General features: G+C 40.8%; 1 protein-coding gene across 5 annotated transcripts in view; it reads left to right on the top strand.

The window, feature by feature from the left end:
• NPHP1 (nephrocystin 1) overlaps positions 1-19,818 on the top strand; it is an 82,786-nt gene that overhangs the window by 39,988 nt on the left and 22,980 nt on the right. For all 5 annotated transcript variants that reach the window (XM_037054994.1, XM_037054996.1, XM_037054993.1 and 2 more), the window contains 5 exons: positions 6,546-6,620; positions 9,832-9,942; positions 12,327-12,409; positions 14,742-14,818; positions 15,614-15,713. In XM_037054994.1, the coding sequence (XP_036910889.1) occupies positions 6,546-6,620; positions 9,832-9,942; positions 12,327-12,409; positions 14,742-14,818; positions 15,614-15,713 (446 nt within the window). The remainder of the gene's footprint in view (positions 1-6,545; positions 6,621-9,831; positions 9,943-12,326; positions 12,410-14,741; positions 14,819-15,613; positions 15,714-19,818) is intronic.

Raw genomic sequence — 19,818 nt, 5'->3', positions numbered from 1 at the left:
CTTGTGTAACCAACATTTAACTTTTGAAAATAGATCATTGTAATTTGCCATATTAACAGAGCTAAAGAAGAAGAAGAAAAACTGTGTGGTTATCTCAATAAATGTAGAAAAAGTATTTGACCATTCATGAATAAAAAAAAGTCTCAACACACTAAGAACAAAAGAGAATGTCCTTAAATTGGTAAAGGTCAACAAGAGAAAACTAAAACTAGCATAATCATACTTAATGGTGAAATATTGAGCACTTGTCCCCTAAAATCAGGAAGAAGTCAATGATGTCCAAGAAATAAAAATTATAACTCAGTTTTGTAAAAGGGCAAAAGCAGACTTCCTGTCAAGATGGCGGCACAGGCAGACATGGCTCACTTCTCTGCACAACCACAACAAAATTACAACAAAGATATTAAATAACCATCACTCAGAACCAACAGAAATCAAGTTGAATGGAAGTCTGTCTGACAACTATGGAATTAAAGAAACCACATCCATCCACTCTGGTAAGAGGGGTGCAAATGTGGAACTGGCTGGTACAACACCCATTTGTGGTGGATAAAAATTTGAGAGGGATATATTGGGAGTGAGGAGACACAGCTCCACACCAGGCCCCCCAGCCCAGGGTTTCAGTGCCAGGAAAATAAGTCCCCACAACTTCAGGCTGCAAAAAGCAGTAAGGATTGAGTTGGTGGAAGAAACTTCTGGAGCCCCAAGCAGTTACTCTTAAAAGAACCCACACATGGACTCACCTATTCATGCTCACTCTTTCTGGGCTCTGGCAACAGGGTGGTGACTTGAGGGGCTCCAATGGCATACTGGGAGGCGCTGAGGTGCCTGGTATCAAGGTGAACAGAGGCCATTGTCCCTTTTCTGGGCCCTCCTCCCACAGAGCCTGCACACTGGTACCAAGGCTCAGATTCTATCAACCTGGCTAACACTTTTTGATTGGTCTTGGAGATCCCTAGAGACTTTGTCCCACCCAACGTATGGGTCCCACCCAAGCTGCTCTTCCATATGAATGGTCTTGGCTCATGCTTTACAATGTCCTAAATCCTCTCAAATAAGGAGCAGCTGGCTTGTGAGCCCCAGGCCTGGAACTAGCAATCTAGATTCACAGCTTGGCTTTGCCTGGAAATCTCTAAGCCCAGCACCAGTAGCAGCCATCTCAGATTGCCTTATAACTCAGGGTAGCCCTGGGGAAAACACAGGTGGGAGTTGATTTTAGCCCGCACCATCTGATAAACTCTAGGGGCCAGCACACCCAGTGGACAGCTACAGACCATGTTGGAGCACCACTACACTGCCCCTGCAGAGCTGATCCTCTGTGCAGGAGGGAGGTTGGTGGTAAGTGGTCACAGCCAATCCTTGCAGCTGACTGGCCTAGATGAATTCTTCCCATTGATCTGCCAACAGCAATCAAGGCTCAACTACAAGAAAAGAGTATACTCAGCCCACATGAAGGGCACACCTTGAGTACCCAGCTTGGGTGATAGGGGAGGCTGTGCCACTGGACCCGATAGGACACCTACAACATTAGGCCATGCTACCAACACAGGGAGTCATAGCAGCTCTACCTAATACGTAGAAACAATCACAGGGAGGCTGCCAAAACAAGAATACAAAGAAACATGACCCAAATGAAGAACAGATCAAAACTCCAGAAAAAGAGCTAACCAAAATGGAGACAAGCAAGCTATCAGATGTAGAGTTCAAAACACTGGTTATAAGGATGCTCAAGGAACTTAGTGAAGACTTCAATAGCATAAAAAAGACCCAGTCAGAAACAAAGGATATACTAACTGAACTAAAGAACAATTTACAGGGAAACAACACTAGAACAGATGAAGCCGAGAATCAAATCAATGATTTGGAACATAAGGAAGCAAAAAACAACCAATCAGAATGACAAGAAGAAAACAGAGTCCCCCACAAAATGAGGCTGGTGTAAGCAGCATGTGGGATGATTTTAAGCAATCTATCATCCGCTTCATAGGGGTGCCAAAGGAGAAGAGAAAGAACAAGAAATTGGCAGTCTATTTGAAAAATAATGGGAAAAATGTCCTTAATTTGACTCAGGAAATAGACATGCAAGTCCAGGAAGCACAGAGAGTACCAAACAAGATGGATGCAAAGAGTCCCATCCCAAGACTCATAATTAAAATGCCAGAGTTTAAAGATAAAGAGATGGGAGGGTGGATGTGAGAGAATGGGTGAGAGGTAAGGGAATTAAGAAGTACAAATAGGTAATTACAGGATATCGATGGGAATGTTAAGTACAATATAGGAAAGGAAGTAGCCAAAGAACTTATACTCATGCCCTGTACATGAACAAGGGTTACCTGAGGGAGTGGGGGGTGCAGGTGAGGGGGCAGAAGGGGAAAATTCAGGACAACTGTAAAAGCATAATCAATAAAGTATAATTAAAAATGAAAGGGCAAAATCACTTAAAAAAAGAAAATATGTGATAAACCAAGAGGCATTTAAGAGATATTCAACATATAATATTCATCAGGGAAACAAGTGAAACCACAGTGAGAGAGATCCAACATCGGCTATGTGCAAGAAACCTACCTTAAATATGATAATATAGGCAGGCTAAAAGTAGAAGGTTGGTAAAAGATGTACCACTCAAAATATATTAATATCAGACAAAGTAGACTTTAGAACAAGGACAATTACAAGGAATAAAGATTTACAGTGCATGATAAAGGACAATTCAAGAAGATGCTATGGCCTTAAATGTATGTTCACCTAATATCAAGAGCTTCAAAATATGTGAAGTAAAATTGATCGAATTGAAAGGAGAAGTGGGCAGAGCCACAGTTATAGTTGGAAACTTGAACACTTCTCTCTCAGTAATCTATGCAACAATCAGACAGAAATTTAGTAAGCACTTGAAAGTACTAAATAACACCATCAATGAACTGACTCTGGCACTTGTACAACACTGCACCCTAAAACAGTGAAATACACATCTCTTAAGTGCATATGGAACATTCAGCAAGAGAGATGACTCTGAACAATTAAAAGGATTCAAGTCGTGCAGTGTGTGGTCTTTGATCCTATAAAATTAAATTAGAAATCAGGAACAGAAAGATAACTGGAAAAATTCTTAAATATTTGGAAATGAAACAACAAAATGATTCTAAATAATCAAAGGTTTAAAAGGAAGTTTTAAGGGAAATTAGAAGAGATTTTGAACTGAGCAAAACATGAAAATGAAGCATATAATCTGTGGGATGTTGGCTGAAGCTGTGCTGATCGCACTGAGACAATTCCCAAATGAATGGCCGGGCTCCCCTGAGGAGATGGTGCTTGAGTTGAGATCTGAGGGGTGAACGGGCCTTAACAAGGCACAATGAAAGGGAAGCGTGCACCTGGCGGAAGGAGCAGCGCAGGTGAAGGTCGCAGTGGGAAAGGACTTGGGAAGTGGGTGTCCCGCTGTGCCTGAGTGGAGAGTGAGGGGAAGTACAGACTGGGGTGAAATGGGAGAGGGCAGGAAGGAGTATCATGTAAAACATTGTAGGCCGTGGGGCAGGAGTTTTGTCTTTATGCTAAAACAGGAGAATTACTAGGAGAAGTGATAGTATTTGTATTTATATTTTGGTAAGATGTCTGGCTCCTCTCCAGCTGGATTTGAAGGGCAGAAGGGACATGAGTAGACCATTTGGGGGCTATGGCACGGTGTGGTGGTGAATGGGCAGCAAGTGTCACCTTCAGGAAAACAAAACCAGAGCCAGCCTGCCTGGGATTAACCTTGTCTCCACTGGCTGCGAAGTGTGGAATGCTGACCAAAGTTCTTGACCTTGCTCTCATTTTCTTCATCTGGCACACACCCAGGGTCAGCGTGAGTGTGATTTACTGAGTGAGCATGGTAGGTGTGTGAGAGATGATGATGATGACTCTAGGGAAGTGGAGGTAGAGATGAGAGAGGCAAAACCAACACTATTTGGTGAGGATGGATCGGATATGGCAGGGGAGGGAGAGTGGGGTCTCTGTGGTGGTGACATTCAGTCAGGTCGGGAACACTGAAAGCACATCGGGTCTGGAGGAGTTTGTGGGTTTCGTTTGCTTACCCTGAGTATACTTCTAACTGGTGGCATGAGAAAAGTGCCGTCCTTTCTTTCACCTGAACCTGGAGTAAATAAGTGAACTTGTGTTACAGGGACCCGCCTCACTTCCAGACTCTGCACAGTTCTTACCGCTGCCATTAAATGAGCCAGTAGGTGTCATCAGTGACCAAGAAAAGATGTAACTGCCTTCTTGTCCTTGGGTGTGGTTCCATACTTTTCACTATACCTTTCTCTGTTCTCCTCTATGAAACCTAAAATGAAGATTGGAATTTTATTCAGAATAACAGAAGTTATTTTACCCCCAAATAATAGAATTTATGAAATTAATTTATGTCAACTTTCCAAATTGAGAAGTTAGAACAAATACTGATGCTATTGACTTAAAAGAGTACTTCTTTAGTAAAACCTAAGCCTAGTTACAAACAAAAAGCATTTTTGTAAAACTAATTAACAAGACACTGCTTGCTTATAACAATGGCTGAGTAATCTCCTCTCAAAACAACTTGCTCAGTGGTGACAAGGGTAAATTCTGGGCAATATACAGAAAGCAACTATGTGAAGTCACCAAAAAGCATCTAAAAGAAGGCAGATGCTATAGAGGAGTCTGCGGTTGTTAGTCTGCTGGGATTTTCTCTCTTTAACTCCTCTCTTTTTCATTCATCTGTGTCTTTTTCCTGCCTTGATGCGTGTTTCTTGGACATACTTTCTCAGTCTCTTCTGAATTATCTGTAGTGCTGTGGAGCGGATCCCTCTATGCAGCGTTTTAGGGGTTGCTCCGGGTGTTAGCTGTACACAAGTGACTCATCACAGTCTCCTGGTGTCTCCGTTCCAGTGTGAGTCATGAATAGAACCCTCACCTCCCTTTAATCGTCGTTGCTGTCTCCTTTCCCTTCCATACCTTGAGAATCACATCACACAAATAAGTTTTGCTTCAACGATCAAGCATAACTTAGAAACCTCAAGAGAAAATCTGCTGTACTCTTATTTTTACTCTTTCTGTTGCTCTTCCTTCCTAATAAACGAAGATTCCTTCTATTAACGAGTCTTTCCTGCTTAGAGAACTTCCTTTAACTATCTTTTTTGGGCAGGCCTTCTGGCCGCTTACTATCCCGGTTTTCCTTTATCTGAGAATGTTTCTGTTTACCCCTCATCTCTGAAGGATTTTGTCACTGGAGATGGAATTCTGGGTTGGCGATTCTTTTCTTTGGCACTTGACAAATATTGTACCATTTTCTTCTGGTTTCTGTGATTTCTGACAAGAATCCACTGTCATTAGAATTGTTCCCTCATTGGTTAATTAAGCTGGTGTTTCTCTCTTGCTGCTTTTGAGATATTTGTGGTTAGTTTTCAAAAGTTTGTGATGAATAAACCATGGCACAAATTTCTTGGGTTTACCTTCTTTGGGCTTTATTCCTCTTCTTAAATCTGTAGTTTATATGTTTTGACAGATTTGGGGATTTTTCAGTCATTATTTTCTCTGATACCTTTCAGCTTCACACTCTCCCTCCTTCTGGGACATTATAGCAAATAAAATGCAGTCTCATGTTGAAAACTAGGTAATAATCTAGAGTTTGTATTCTAGGAGTCCAGTTTGAAAAGAATGTTATTTTGAGGATAGTTTAAATAAATTCATATATATATTAGGTGTTGAGAGAAATGGGGACTTTCTAATGTGGAAAAACCACTCGGCTGACCGTAAGATACTGCTAACTGCCTACAGCTAGGGACTTAAGGGCAGTGAATTAAATTTGACCTAAGATAATATGTTTGGGATGATTTCTAATTAGTTTTAATGCTTAGTTTTAGAAGTGCTGTACTAAATTATTTTTATTGAAAATAATAATTATCACCTGTCCCTTTGAAGATGTTGATTTTGGCCATACCTTTACAGATTTAAACTCTTCTTTATAGTTTTGGCTCTTTCGTGTTTCATTGTTTTATGTATATTGTGGGATTAACTTCTGCAGTAGCATTTTGTGAGATAAATTGCAGGAAGATTATAATTTATGGGCCTAGAGATCTTGAAGAAGACAGAAATGTGTGTGAGAGTTATTCACCCTGTCTGTGTTAGGGGCAAGGGGGTAGACTACACATGAAATGTTACAGTCATGTTTCTTAAAAGGTCATTGGTACCTGAAATTTCATACTTTTCTGGTGAAAGCTACTTTTCTAGCTCATATATCAGTTATTTCATGTAATACAATTTGTTGTAAGTACAAAGATCAGAGTCTGAATTTATTTTATTAGTTCCTACTTTGTTTTATAAACAAGTGCTTTAAGACTTTTTGTTAATCATTGAAAAAGTTATGGATGTACTTGATGTTAAAAAAAATGGCAGAATTCCACAAAGTAAGAGGTGAAAGATCCCCTCCACCCCTGCTCCACACAGCACAGCCACAGGTAAGTGTTCAGGGTGTGGAAGAGGTGATGTTTCAGAGAGCTTTCTTCGTGCTTTCAAATGGCAAACTCTCATTTCAGGTTCTAAGCAACATTCATACAGTCAGAGCCACATGGCAACCTAAAAAGCCCAAAACATGGACCTTTTCTCCCCAGGTGAGTCATCTGCTGAGTGAATGGAATGAAACATGAATTTTCCTGTTAAATGTTATATAATTAATTTCTAAGGTGAGGTTGTCAAAGAGTATTTGTGAAATGACATAGTTATGTTTAGCACAGAATATACTATGTTTTTCAGACCATATGATGCACATAGGTTTTAGAGAAGCAAAATAGGAAAAAATTTTGAAGCAACAAATGTGTTTAGTAACATTTAATATTTAATATTTAATAACAAAAATAACATAATATTTCACCAATGTAAATGTAAACAGAACTCAACAGCAGCATTAACAACCATTATTCCTCCCAGATTTTGGAGAGGAAAAGTGTATCTTGTAGTCCAAAAAATGTGGTATGTTATCACTTTGAATTATTAAGTTATTTAATGTTCTTTGAAATTTGAAGAAAAGTTACTTAAATTCCTGGCTCAGCAAAGTTATAATTCCTATGAATCATCTCATTCAGTGGATTTCAGGGTTCCTTTCTAAAAAATGTCCTCTGATGAAGAATAAAAATAGGATAACATTTAGGAAACGTTTTTTAAAAAATGAAGTCTCCCACTGTGTTAATGAGAGCTGTGCTTTTTGGAGATAAAGTCAAGGGCAACACCTAGGGATTGTCGTACCCAGAGACGGTCCAGACTAGGACGGACAGGCCCAGGGCGAGGCTGGGTGGCTTCAGACCACTGAGTCAACGCACAGGGGCCAGTGAAGACAAAGATGTCTTATGTTCTTTTTTTTTTTCTTGTAGTTCAAGTTGTGTTTATTGCTGCTTCTTACAGCAAGAGAGACTATTCGACGTGGGGAATCAGGAAAGAGGTGTTAGGAATGGCTCGTTATGGGATTAGACCTTGTGTTAGGGTTTTTTAAAAAAGGTTTTATTTAGTTATTTTTATTTTTTAAAGATTTTACTTGTTTTTAGAGAGAGGAAGGGAGAGAGAAAGAGAGGAAGAAAACATCAATGTGCAATCGCCTCCCATGCGTCCCCCCACCACCGGGGATCTGGCCCAAAACCCAGGCATGTGCCCCAGACTGAGGATGGAACAGTGACTCCCTGATTTGCAGGTTGGCACTCAGTTCACTGAGCCACATGAGCCAGGGCTATTTACTTATTTTTAGAGAGAGGGGAAGGGAGGGTGAAAGAAAGGGAGAGAAATAGGAGTGTGGGGTTGCTTCTTGCACCCCCCCTACTGGGGACCTGGCCTGCAGCCCAGGCATGTGCCCTGACTGGGAATTGAACCTGTGACCCTTTGGTTAGCAGGCTGGTGCTCAATCCACTGAGCTACACCAGCTAGGGCTGTGTTAGAATTTTGAGTGTCTAGGGAAGCTTTGAATTGCGTGCTCTCAGAAAGTGGAGCAATTCTGTAATTTGATATCTTAATAAGTTTATCTGGGATGCAGAAGGAACAAGTGAGCTTAAAACTCTGGTAAAGGAACAGAGTCGTGATGTTAGCTGGGAGAGTGCCATATTTGATCATTTTTGTGGTTTGTTTTCTGTGTGTGTCTGTTTTATCTGTGCTCAGACACGGTTATAAAGTGATCCTGTCTCTGTCTTGCTCCATCCTAGTTGTAGAGAAGTCTTTTCTGATGCTGGTGTTCTGTGAAATGGTTTCTATTCAGTAGGAGAAGCCATGGCCTAGCTCTGGGGTCAACCCAGCTCCCAGCAGACAGCTGTCAGGCCTCCTTTTCCCCTTTTTTCATGTATCTGTAACCATATTTAGGATCATCTGTTGCATTACTGTCATGTTGAATCTCTATAATGTCTGTGTTCTTTTGATTAGTTATCCGTAGTTTATTTTACTTCATTTTTTTCTCCAAGTTATCATTGCTTTAGTGTTTACTCCCTTGCCACACTAGTTCCTGTGTGTCACTGCACCTAAGAATGGTTATTAACTACTTGTGGTATCAAAAGATTGTAAACCAAGCCTTGTCTGGGTGGCTCAGTTGGTTGGGGCATTGTCCCACTCACCAAAAACTGTGGGTTTGATCCATTGTCAGGACACATACCTTGGCTGCGGGTTTGATCTCCAGCTGGGATGTGTACAGGAGACAGCTGATCAATGTTTCTCTCTCTCTCTGCACCCCCTCTCTAAAATCAATAAACATATCCTAGGGTGAAGACTAAAAATAAAAAAATATCAAAAGATCATAAAACAAGACAGAGGTTCAGTGAGAGGGCACTGGGCGTAGAGGAGGCGTGGCCACCGTGCTTAGGGGCCGTGTGTCCACATACACCTAGCACACAGCTCCTGAAACCCCATTTTCCTCTGAGCACCCTACTGCTTATATTTTGGCACAACACTTCACCATTCTGGTATGACATCTCTGTGTGAAGTGTTAGGGTAGAATTTTCTAATGTTTTTTTGGCCTTAAAGTTGAACTTTTTGGAAGGATAAATAGTAAGTACATATTACTTTGTTGAGTGAAATTAAGCATCTGTTATTAGGTGAGAGGCACTCTTTCTAGGTATTGTGGGAACTTAAATGGTACTAGAGAAGAAACCTATACATACACATATAGTCACAGTGCCTTTATTTATGGAGCTCTAACCGTGTGCATTATCTCATGTAATCCTTGGGGTACCCCATGGGGTAGGTGCTGTTGATAACCGTCTCAATGACAGCATGTAACAGTTATGGGATTCCAGGTGCTGTGGAAGCACAGAAGAGGGTGAACTTAATTTATAGGCGCAGGAAGGTTTTGTAGACGAGAAACGAGACCTTGAAGGATGGGTGGGCTATTATAGGCAGGAAAGAGGGATGTGGTTGTTCTGGGAGAGGGAATAGAATGAGCATAAGGTGAGGGAAAGGGGAATTTACAGGGCACGCTTCAGGAAAGGTGACCAAGGTGTGTGTGAAGTCGTCAATGTTAGTTCTGTTTACAAAGAACTATGGTTAGTTAGTATAAAGGTCTTACATATGCAGATGATTTTTGTCATACCTCCAAGGACCTAGGCATAGTACTTGTTTTTCTTAACCTCTCTAGGGAGAGGGTAAGTGAAGTTAAAAATATTTCCCTTTAAAACAAAGTTAAAGTTTTAAGTTTCAAATCATTGGTGTGGATAAGTCTAGTCCATCTGCTTTTTGTTTCCTTCAAAAGACTTTTATGGTGGTGCGAAAGCATAAGCCACGTACAGGTGAATGGGGCCAAGACCTCCCTCCCAGTTTTAATTTTTGTTGGTAACATTGGTTTTCTTATTGTTTCAGGTTACTGGCACCTTGCCATGCTTGCTTGATGGTGATTGTTTTATCAGGTCCAATTCTTCATCTCCAGATCTTGGAATATTATTTGAACTTGGAATTTCTTATATTCGCAATGTATGTCAGTTGAAAGAAAAAGCTTTCTAATGTATTACATCAGTTAAAAAGGGTTTTTTAAAGCCTGTATTTACAAGTAAACTGATTGATATTTTTGTGTGTGATAGAATTTTAGTCCTTGAGGAATGGGAATGGTAGTGATTTAAATTTTATAAATGTGCTGCTTGTGTGGTAGCATTTAATATTAAAATATAGAAGATGCTAATCATCACTAATCACTGGGGAAATGCAAATCAGAACCACAAACTATCACCTCACGCTGTCAGAGTGGCTGTTATAAAAAAGACAAGAAGTAAGAAGTGTTGGCGAGGGTGTGGAGAAAAGGGAACCCTCATGTAGTTGTCGTTGGTGGGATTGTAAATTGGTGCAGCCTCTGTGGAAAACAATGTGGAAGGTCCTCAGAAAATTAAAAATCGAATTACCATGGAACCCAGCAGTTTAACTTCTGGGCATTTAATCTGAAGAAATCCAAAACACTAATTTGAAAAGATGAATGCATCCCTAGGTCTATTGCAGCATTATTTACAATAGTTAAGATATGGAAACAACTTGGGTGTTCATCAATAGACAAGCAGATAAAGAAGATATGGTACATACAGGGTCTGGCAGAAGTAGCGCCTGCCTGAGTGTGGTTGGTAGGGTAGTAATATGGGTGTAATAATTTATCACTTTAACTTGAACATTGCACCTAAAATGTCACATGGTGTGTTTGAGGAGGATATTGTTATATTACAGAATTTCATGCTTATGATTTTGTAATAAAAGATTTTGAAACAAAAAAGAGGTGTTATTTGTGTTAGACCCTGTATATACAATAGAATGTTATTTAGCCATAAAGAAGAATTAAATCTTCATATTTGCAAAAACATAGATTGTCCTCAGGGGCATTATGCTAAGTGAAATAGCACAGAGAAAGGCAAATGCCATATGATTTCACTTATATGTGGAATCTAAAAATAACAAAAACCAATGTCATAGATACAGATAACAAACAGATCGGTGGTTGCCAGGTGTGGTGTGTGAGAACGTAAAAGGGAAAAAAAGTAATGTCATTACTGAGCAACACCAGAAAGGCTTACTGTCCAATGATTTGTGGCCAAAAGAAAGAACCCTTTCAAAGAAGCCAAATACCCTCAATATTTACTGAAAGAAACAGTAGCAACAAAGCCATAGCTCAAGTTTTAGAGGTCATCTGTCAAATAATAGATAATTTATACCTAGATGAAGTATGCCACAATTCAGCAGCTGTACCTATAATCCTAAACATGACTAAGAGCTTAGAAGGTGAAAAAGGTAAAACAAACCAATGTATTCCCATTAAAAAGATTTTCCTGAGGCCCCACTCAGAAATTTTCATCAGTATCTGAATAGCTGGGTGGGACGTATGGCCATCTCTAGCTGAAAAATATGTGGAAAGGAAGTATTTTTTAACTGGGCATATTGCCCTTTCATCCTTGGAAAAAAATTACTGTTCTCATAGTAGTGGAAAAAGGGGGGGGGAATATTGAGCAGGGGAAAATAAAAATAAATAAGAGTATATTTGTTTATATTTATAGCTTGAGTGAACTCCAGTGCTTTAAAAAGAATGAAAATATAGAAAGGATGGGACTTTGCAGGAAGTGGTAGAAAATTTTGGGTGGCGTTCCACCACAGCGGTTTCTGTCTTAATGGACCATTTATCCTTGTGCATGTGGGTTCAAACTAAGGGGTCTGGGAGAGTGGTGGTTTTTAAAGGGAACTCCAGAAACTTGAATAAACTTATCATATAAACCATTGAACCAGTGAGTGTGGGTCTGTAATATTAATTATTTGCCCCTGTAGTCTAATAGCTTGACAGGTGTTCCATGTACACTGGTCCTTGGGGTAACCCGGAGAGCCCACTCTTCTCACACTGATGGTGCTGCACCATCCTTGCATTTCTCTAAGGCAGATTCCTCTGTATCTGTTGTGTGGGTAGACTGGTGAGAGTGTGTCCCCTGTGTGACCTCAGTGGCCTCTGACAGTTGGCAGCTGGGCAAAGTTCTGAGCAGAAAGACAGTTGAATGATTTGACTTTATCTGTCAGGGAAACAAGGCTTCGTGGTCTCATATGGTGTCGATGTGATCTGAGCACCTTCTGTCACACACATCACCCAAGAGACTTGAGGAGCAACTGCCACATCGCCCGTCAGGTCTAGGGGTTTTCACGAGTAATTTAACTTGACGGGCCGTGCGCATCACCAGGTGGGCTGCAGGTACAGGGGCTCTGCTGTGCTTCACTTCATTTTCTTGTGGAGAACTTTTAGTCTAAAGCGAATACTATGTTTTTCCTTTAAAAGGACCTGGTATGTGCTTATAAATTTGACTGCTTCTGACATTGTTTCATCTGCCTTTTTTATTTCCTAGTCAACTGGTGAAAGAGGAGAATTAAGTTGTGGCTGGGTGTTTCTTAAACTTTTTGATGCCAGTGGAATTCCTATTCCAGCAAAGTAAGTTGGCTATATGTTCCTTCCAAATGGGTAATTTTGTAGAAATTCATTTTTTAGAATCTAGATACATCAGGCTTGTGGAATGTATCTATTAGCATTTCATGAACTTGTGGGGAGAGGGATTTAATGTTGATTTTAATGTTCCTTTAGGCAGCATGTGAAAACAGTACATGCAGTCTCATGCTACGGAAGAGAAGTGACATGTAGCAAAGGGATGTTAAAGTGTGTTGTACCTGCTGTCTGATGAGAATGATCTTCAGTAGTTTCCTCTGAAATTAGCAGTTTTCACAGAGGTGACACAGAGCCCAGTTCCCTCCATGGAGAGACAGCAGAGTCCTGGTCCCCGGCCCTGTGTGGTTCCGCCTCCCTCCACAGGAGGCGCAGTGGGACTGGCAGGGCAGCCATGGCAGGCAGGCTTCAAACTCAGGACCAAAGGCAAACCGGAGGGTGGGCAAATTAGTTTACAGTGTGAGTGTGTGAAACAGAACTTATTCTCGTATTATTTATTACTGTATTATTTTATGTATGAACAACTGTAAACCTACTTTTGCCATACTTGGTGTATATGTAACAGGGGATTACTATCCCTAATATAAAGAGAACTCTAAACTGAGAAGACAGTTAAAATTTTAAAGTGGGCATACACACAGAAATCCAAGCCTAGGATATGAGCAGGAAATTCACACAGAGATACAGCTGGGCACTCAGGAGGAGGAGGATGAAGGCCCAGATTTGCACAAATTTCGGGGCTCTAGTTCCCCTGTGTTTTTGTAATTAAGACTCCAAGCCGGGGTTTCCTCCAGTATTAGGATGGGGGGTTGTCATAGTTTCTAACCCAAAAGGTTTAATTCAGGTAATGCTTCCTCCTCCACCTCTACTGAAGCCACAGCGTGGACAGGACACCTTTACTACAGGGCAGAGGTGGAATTCCTGACTCCACTAGTCCTCCAATGTCACCCAGCAGAAGGGGGTGGGGCATTTATCAGCCCTATTCCGTAGCCCCCCAGAAGATGTAGAAGCCCAACCTAATTTTGATTTTGGGTTTGGGGTTTGAATAATGTTCAGAGTTTTAGTTGTACTTAGTTGGAGGGAAAGGTATGTCTACTCAACATTTTCTAAAGTGAAGTCACAGCTATTTTCTTAAATGAGGTAGAGGCCTGTGTGTTGATACAGAAATATTTCCAGTGTATATTATATGAAAAAAGTGAGTAGCAGAATAGTATGTACGCTGTGACTCCACTTCAGTTCATGAAAAACTGTGCATATGTGGTGGGTTTGTGTGAATAGGTCCCAGAGGCTGCCCCTGAGCAGCAAGGAGTGGGGTTAAACAGGCCTTTTGCCTTCTGTTTTCTACACTTCAGCAGTTTGCAACTTGAAAAGAGAGGGTGTTCAGTTTGAGATTAACTGCTGTATGTATTTGTTTGCATTTGCATAAGAAAAAGATAGGGCCAGGGGCTACCAAGCTAGAGAGGATGGGAGGGAGGTAGCTTTCATTTTTTACTTACTATTTCTATGTCATTCAAACTTTTTACAACAATCTACATGTAACTTGTTTTAAAAGATTTTATTTATTCAACCTTGGCTGGTGTGGCTCAGTGGATTGAGTGCTGACCTGTGAACCAAAGGGTCACTGATTTGATTCCCAGTCAGGGCACATGCCTGGGTTGTGGGCCAGGTCCCCAGTAGAGGGCGCAGGAGAGGCAACCATACATTGATGTTTCTCTCCCTCTCTCCCTCTTCCCCACTCTCTAAAAATAAACAAACAAATAAAATATTTTATGTATTCACTTTTAGAGAGAGGGGAAGGGAGACAGGAGAGAGAGAGAAACATCAATATGCAAAAGGTACATCGATTGGTTGCCTCTTGTAGGCACCCAACTGGGGACATGGCCTGAAACCCAGGCATATGCCCTGCCTGGGAATCAAACTGGCAACCTTTTGGCTTGCAGGCTGGCACTCAGTCCACTGAACCACACTGGCCAGGGCTACATGTAACTTTTATATTTTAAAAATAGTATAAAATCATAATGGCTTATTCAAATGATGATTTAAAATATTTTAAAGCCATTTAAAATAAGTCATTGGAGGCAAAGTACTTTAATGACATAAATAATCTTTCTCATGTTAATGTGGAAAGATGTATTTCTACTGTTAATAGTTAAGAAAGAAAGAGACTTTATTTACTGAGATGATGCCCCACAGAAGGATTAACTTTAATTCTCGATGATCAATGAAAGAAATGAAATATCTATGAGTGTGTCTGTGCTAAAAAATAATTGACTCGTGACTTCAGTGTTTCAAAGTGTCCGTCACAGCCTACCACTCTTTTTAGGACTTACGAGCTCTTCCTGAATGGTGGTACCCCTGCTGAAAAAGGTGTAGAAGTGGACCCGTCAGTATCCAGAAGAGGTACAGCTCTTCTTGGTCACTTTCCTTCCTTTCCTTTGAGATCAAGAAACACAAGAGGCATCCGAGAAGATAGCGGTATTCTAATAATGTAAATAGTAAATCTGCATTAAAAATGTCATTCAACAGTAAAATCTTGGTTATTTTATCCATGTGCCTATATTCTTGGTAGCACACAGGAGACTGCTGTAGGTAATGAGGAAGTATGAGGACCCTCATTTGCTCCTTTTCATTGAACACTCAGCTACGTTAATAAGCAGGCTAACTCAGAGATTGCCTATTGCTAGTCAAATTGTGTAGACATTGGAAGTTGGGTTGTATATGCCAAGCTGCCCTCCAGAAATATTGAGCACCTTCATTTAATGTGTTCACTGACCAGGCAACAGTCCCAGACCGTGGGAGTGGAGAGTCCGACCCATGTGGTCCTTGCCTTGTGCGGCTCAGAGCCCAGCAGTGCTGAAACTCCCTGTTCCGTGCTTAGACCTGCTCACCTTGTTTCATGACTCAGGACACTGCTGCTGTCCTGGCCGTGCCAGTCTCCCCTTCTTGGGACAGGAAGGAGTTGGGGGCCTGGGATGCAGGCGGTTTGACCTAAAGTCAGACATGCTTTTTAAACTACCCCTTTTTCTCTGTAATCCAGCAACAACAATGTAACTTTCAGGGGCAGGTACTGGTGCCGAAATACTTTATTGTATTATAATACTTTGGGTATTTTTTAATTAAAATGAAAATACTTTGTTTTGTTATGCACACTGTCCCAAGCACTGAAAACTTTTTACACTTATTACCTTTTTTAAGCACATGGGAGTGTTTTCTATCAGATGATGACAATGAGGAGGCAGCCGCAGCTTCTAGTAAAACTGAGGTCTTTGAACAGAAGATCAAGAGACCTACTGAGGTTGGTACAGCTCCTACCTGTCTGGGGGATGCAGTGTGTGAGACCATCTCTGCTTTCAGCTTTTCCTCCCACGTGGCGATCTGTTGTTGGTTATATTTCCTCATTAACTCGTCTGCCAAAGACCAGTAGGGAAAGGAAAATGGAATACAGTGATCCCTTAAGTATTGTGGGAGTTATGTTCCAGAGACCCCCACGATAGATGAAAATCTGTGAAGTAGTGGCGTTGTATTTATTTTATTATTTATATATATTTTAAGGCTTTATAAACCCTTCCCACACTCCTATAAACCTTTCCCACTCTCTTACTAACCTTTCCCACACTCTCATAAACACTTCATATGCTCTTAAACACTTTCTACACTCTTAAACCTATGTAATTTTAACAACACATAAAATTCTATATGGGTACTCACCAGTGTACGTAGTATTAAAGTTCAGATTACCTTACTCTTTTTTTTTAAAGATTCTATTCATTTATTTTTAGAGAGAGGGGAAGGAAGGGCAAATGAGAGGGAGGGAAACATTGATCAGTTGCCTCTCACACCCCCCCAACTGGGGACCTGGGCCACAACCCAGGCAAGTTCCCTGACCAGGAATCGAACATGTGACCTTTTGGTTTGAGGTACAACATCCAACCTACTGAGCCACACTAGTCAGGGCAGATTAGCTTACTCTTCTACTTACTAGTTAGCACAAAGGATGGATTTGGTTGGAAACAGTGTAGAAAACTTCTGGCTAAGTGGCTTTACCAATCCGTGAGCTTATCTTCAGAGAACATTTTTTAAAAAAGATTTTATTTATTTAGACCAGGGAAGGGATGGAGAAAGATCAGGAGAGAAATATGGATGTGAGAGGAAAAAATCGATAGGTTGCCTCTCGCACGTGCCCTGCTCAGGGACCAAACATGCAACCCAGGCATGTCCCCTAATCAGGAATTGAACCGGCAACCTTTTGCTTTGTGGAACAATGTCCGTCTGAGTCACACTGGTCAGGGTGAGAAGTTTTTAATGCTCTAGCGCTGAGGTATAATTTAGTTTATTCCTTTTAGTTTACAATTCCCCTTTGAGTTTTAACAAATGTATACAGTCATGTAACTACCACCACAGGCAACATAGAGAATGTGTCCATTACTCTAAGCAGTTGTCTCTGCCTCCTTGTCTTTGTCGTCAGCTCCCCAGCCCATCATTCCTTTGTTTTCTTTCCCAACAGTTTTGCCTTTTCTGCAGTACCTTATAAATCAGATCATACAGTATGTAGCTTTGTGAGCCTGGCCTTCACTCAGTGTCATGCTTTTCAGATTCATCCATGCCAATGCATATGTTAGTAATTTGTTCTTTTTTGTTTAAACAGTACAGGCTAGGATCCAGATCATCTCAATAAAGCATGTATTGCAATAAAACAAGTCACATGATTTTTTTTGGTTTCCCAGTGTATAGAAAAGTTATGTTCACACAATACTGTAGTCTATTAAGTGTTCAATAACATGTGTCTAAAGAACAATGTACATACCTTAATTTCAAAATGCTAACCATTATATGAGTCTGTTGGGCAAATGGTCAGTAGATTCGCTCAATGCAGGGTTGTCACAAACCTTCAATTTATACAATTTATACAAAATGCAGTGAAATTAAGGCATGCCTGTCTTCATTGGCTGGATGTCCTATAGTGTGTTTATCCATTCACTAGTTGATGGACATCTGTGTTGTTTCTAATTTTGGGAAGTTACGGATAAAACTACTCTAAATATTTGCATATGAGTTTTTTGTATGTGGGTGTCTGTTTTCATTTCTCATGAGTACAGACACCTGGGAGTGGGGTTGCTGGGGCATCTAGTGTTTGTTCATTTTATGAGTAGCTGCCAAACTGTTTTCCAAAATAACACCATTTTATACTCTCACCAGCAAAAAGTCCTGGAATTTATGTATAAAAATTGTGTGTTTATTCTTACATGTTTCAACTTCAGTCACCTTCAAGGTACTATGCATTTGATGCAATACACCTACTGAGACTTTTATTCTTTTCTTTTTTAATCTAAATTATATTTTATCGATTATGCTTTTACAGTTGTCCTGATTTTCCCCCCTTTGCCCCATCCTCCACTCCCAAGCCCCACTCCCTGAGGCAATCCCCACACTATTGTTCATGTCTGAGAGTCATGTGTGTAAGCTCCTTGCCTGCTCCATTTCCTATACTGTACTTCCCATCCCCATGGCTATTCTGTAACTGGCAATTTGTACTTAATCCTCTCACCTCTTCACCCATTCTCCTCTTTCCCTCCATCTGGAAACCATCAAAATGCTTTCTATATCCATGATTCTATCTCTGTTCTTGTTTGCTTTGTTTGTTAGATTCAATTGTTGATAGGTATGTATTTATTACTATTTCATTGTTCATAATTTTGATCTTCTTATTTTTCTTAAATAAATCTCTTTAACATTTCTTGTAATGATGGTCTGGTGGTGATGAACTCCTCTAAGTTATTTCTTCTCTGGGAACCTCTTTGTCTGCCTTTCAGTGCTAAATGATGGCTTTGCTGGGTAGAGCAATCTTGGCTGTAGGTCCTCGCTTTTTGTGACTTTGATACTTCCTTCCAGCCCCTTCTCGCCTGCAAAGTTTCTTTTGAGAATTCAGCTGACAGTCTTATGGGAACTCCCCTGTAGGTAACTAACTTCTTTCCCCTTGCTTAAGATTCTCTCTTTATCTTCGAGCTTGGGCATTTTAATTATGATGTGTCTTGGGATGGGCCTCTTTGCATCCATCTTGTTTGGTACTCTCTGTGCTTCCTGGATTTTCATGTCTATTTCCTGAGTCAAATTAAGGATGTTTTCTTTCATTATTTTTTCAAATAGATTGCCAATTTCTTGTTCTTTCTCTTCTCCTTTGGCACCCCTATAAAAACACATGGTGGATTGCTTAAAGTCATTCCACACACTGCTTACACCAGCCTCATTTTTGGGGACTCTGTTTTCTTCTTGTCATTCTGATTGGTTGTTTTTTGCTTCCTTATGTTCCAAATCATTGATTTGATTCTCGGCTTCATCTGTTCTAGTGTTGTTTCCCTGTAAATTGTTCCTTAGTTCAGTTAGTATATCCTTTGTTTCTGACTGGGTCTTTTTTATGCTATTGAAGTCCTCACTAAGTTCCTTGAGCATCCTTATAACCAGTGTTTTGAACTCTACATCTGATAGCTTGCTTATCTCCATTTTGTTTAGCTCTTTTTCTGGAGTTTTGATTTGTTCTTCATTTGGGTTATGTTTCTTTGTCTTCTTGTTTTGGCAGCCTCCCTGTGTTTGTTACTAAGTATTAGGGAAAGCTGCTCTGATTATGTGTCTTGGTAACATGGCCTAATGTAGGGTCCAGTGGCACAGCCTCCTCTATTACCCAGGCTGGGTACTCAAAGTGCACCTTTCGTGTGGGTTGAGCATACCCTCCTTGCATAGTTGAGCCTTAGTTGCTGTTAGCAGATCAATGGGAGGGATTTACCCAGACCAGTCAGCTGTAAGGATTGGCTATGACCGCATACCACCAACCTCCCTCCTCCACAGAGGATCAGCTCTGCAGGGGCAGGGTAGTGGTGCTCCAACATGGTCTGTAGCTGCCCACTGGTTGTGCTGGCCCTTGGAGTTTACCAGGTGGAATAGGCCAAGATCAGTCTCCATCTCCGTTTTGCCTGGGGCACCCTGCCTGAGAAGTAAAGCAATCTGAGAAGGCTGCTACTTGGGCTGGGCTTGGAGATTTGCAGGCAAAGCCAAGCTGTGAATCTAGGCTGGCTGTTGCTAGTGCCCAGGCTAGGGCTCACTGAGGCCAGTTGCCCCTTGTTTGAGAGGATTTCGGGAGATGTGAAGCTAGAACTAAGACCAGCCATTCATATAGAAAAGCAGCTTGGGTTGGCTGTTAAGTTGGATGGGACAGAGTCTCTGGGTATCTCTAAAGTGGGTCAAATAGTGTTAGCAAGGTTGATTGAGTCTCAGATACAGCACCAGTCTGCTGGCTCAGTTTAGATGGATGTGGTTTCTTTAATTCCGTAGTTGTCAGACTTCCACTGAACTTGATTTCTGATGGTTCTGAGTGATTAGTATTGTATATTTTAGTTGTAATATTTATT

This window comes from Sturnira hondurensis, unplaced genomic scaffold, assembly GCF_014824575.4.
Source record: "Sturnira hondurensis isolate 20B ecotype Veracruz unplaced genomic scaffold, ASM1482457v3 Scaffold0008480, whole genome shotgun sequence".
Classification (NCBI taxonomy): Eukaryota; Metazoa; Chordata; class Mammalia; order Chiroptera; family Phyllostomidae; genus Sturnira; species Sturnira hondurensis.
The sequence above is the reverse complement of the archived record's forward strand: the minus strand, read 5'-3'. Positions and strand labels throughout refer to the sequence as shown.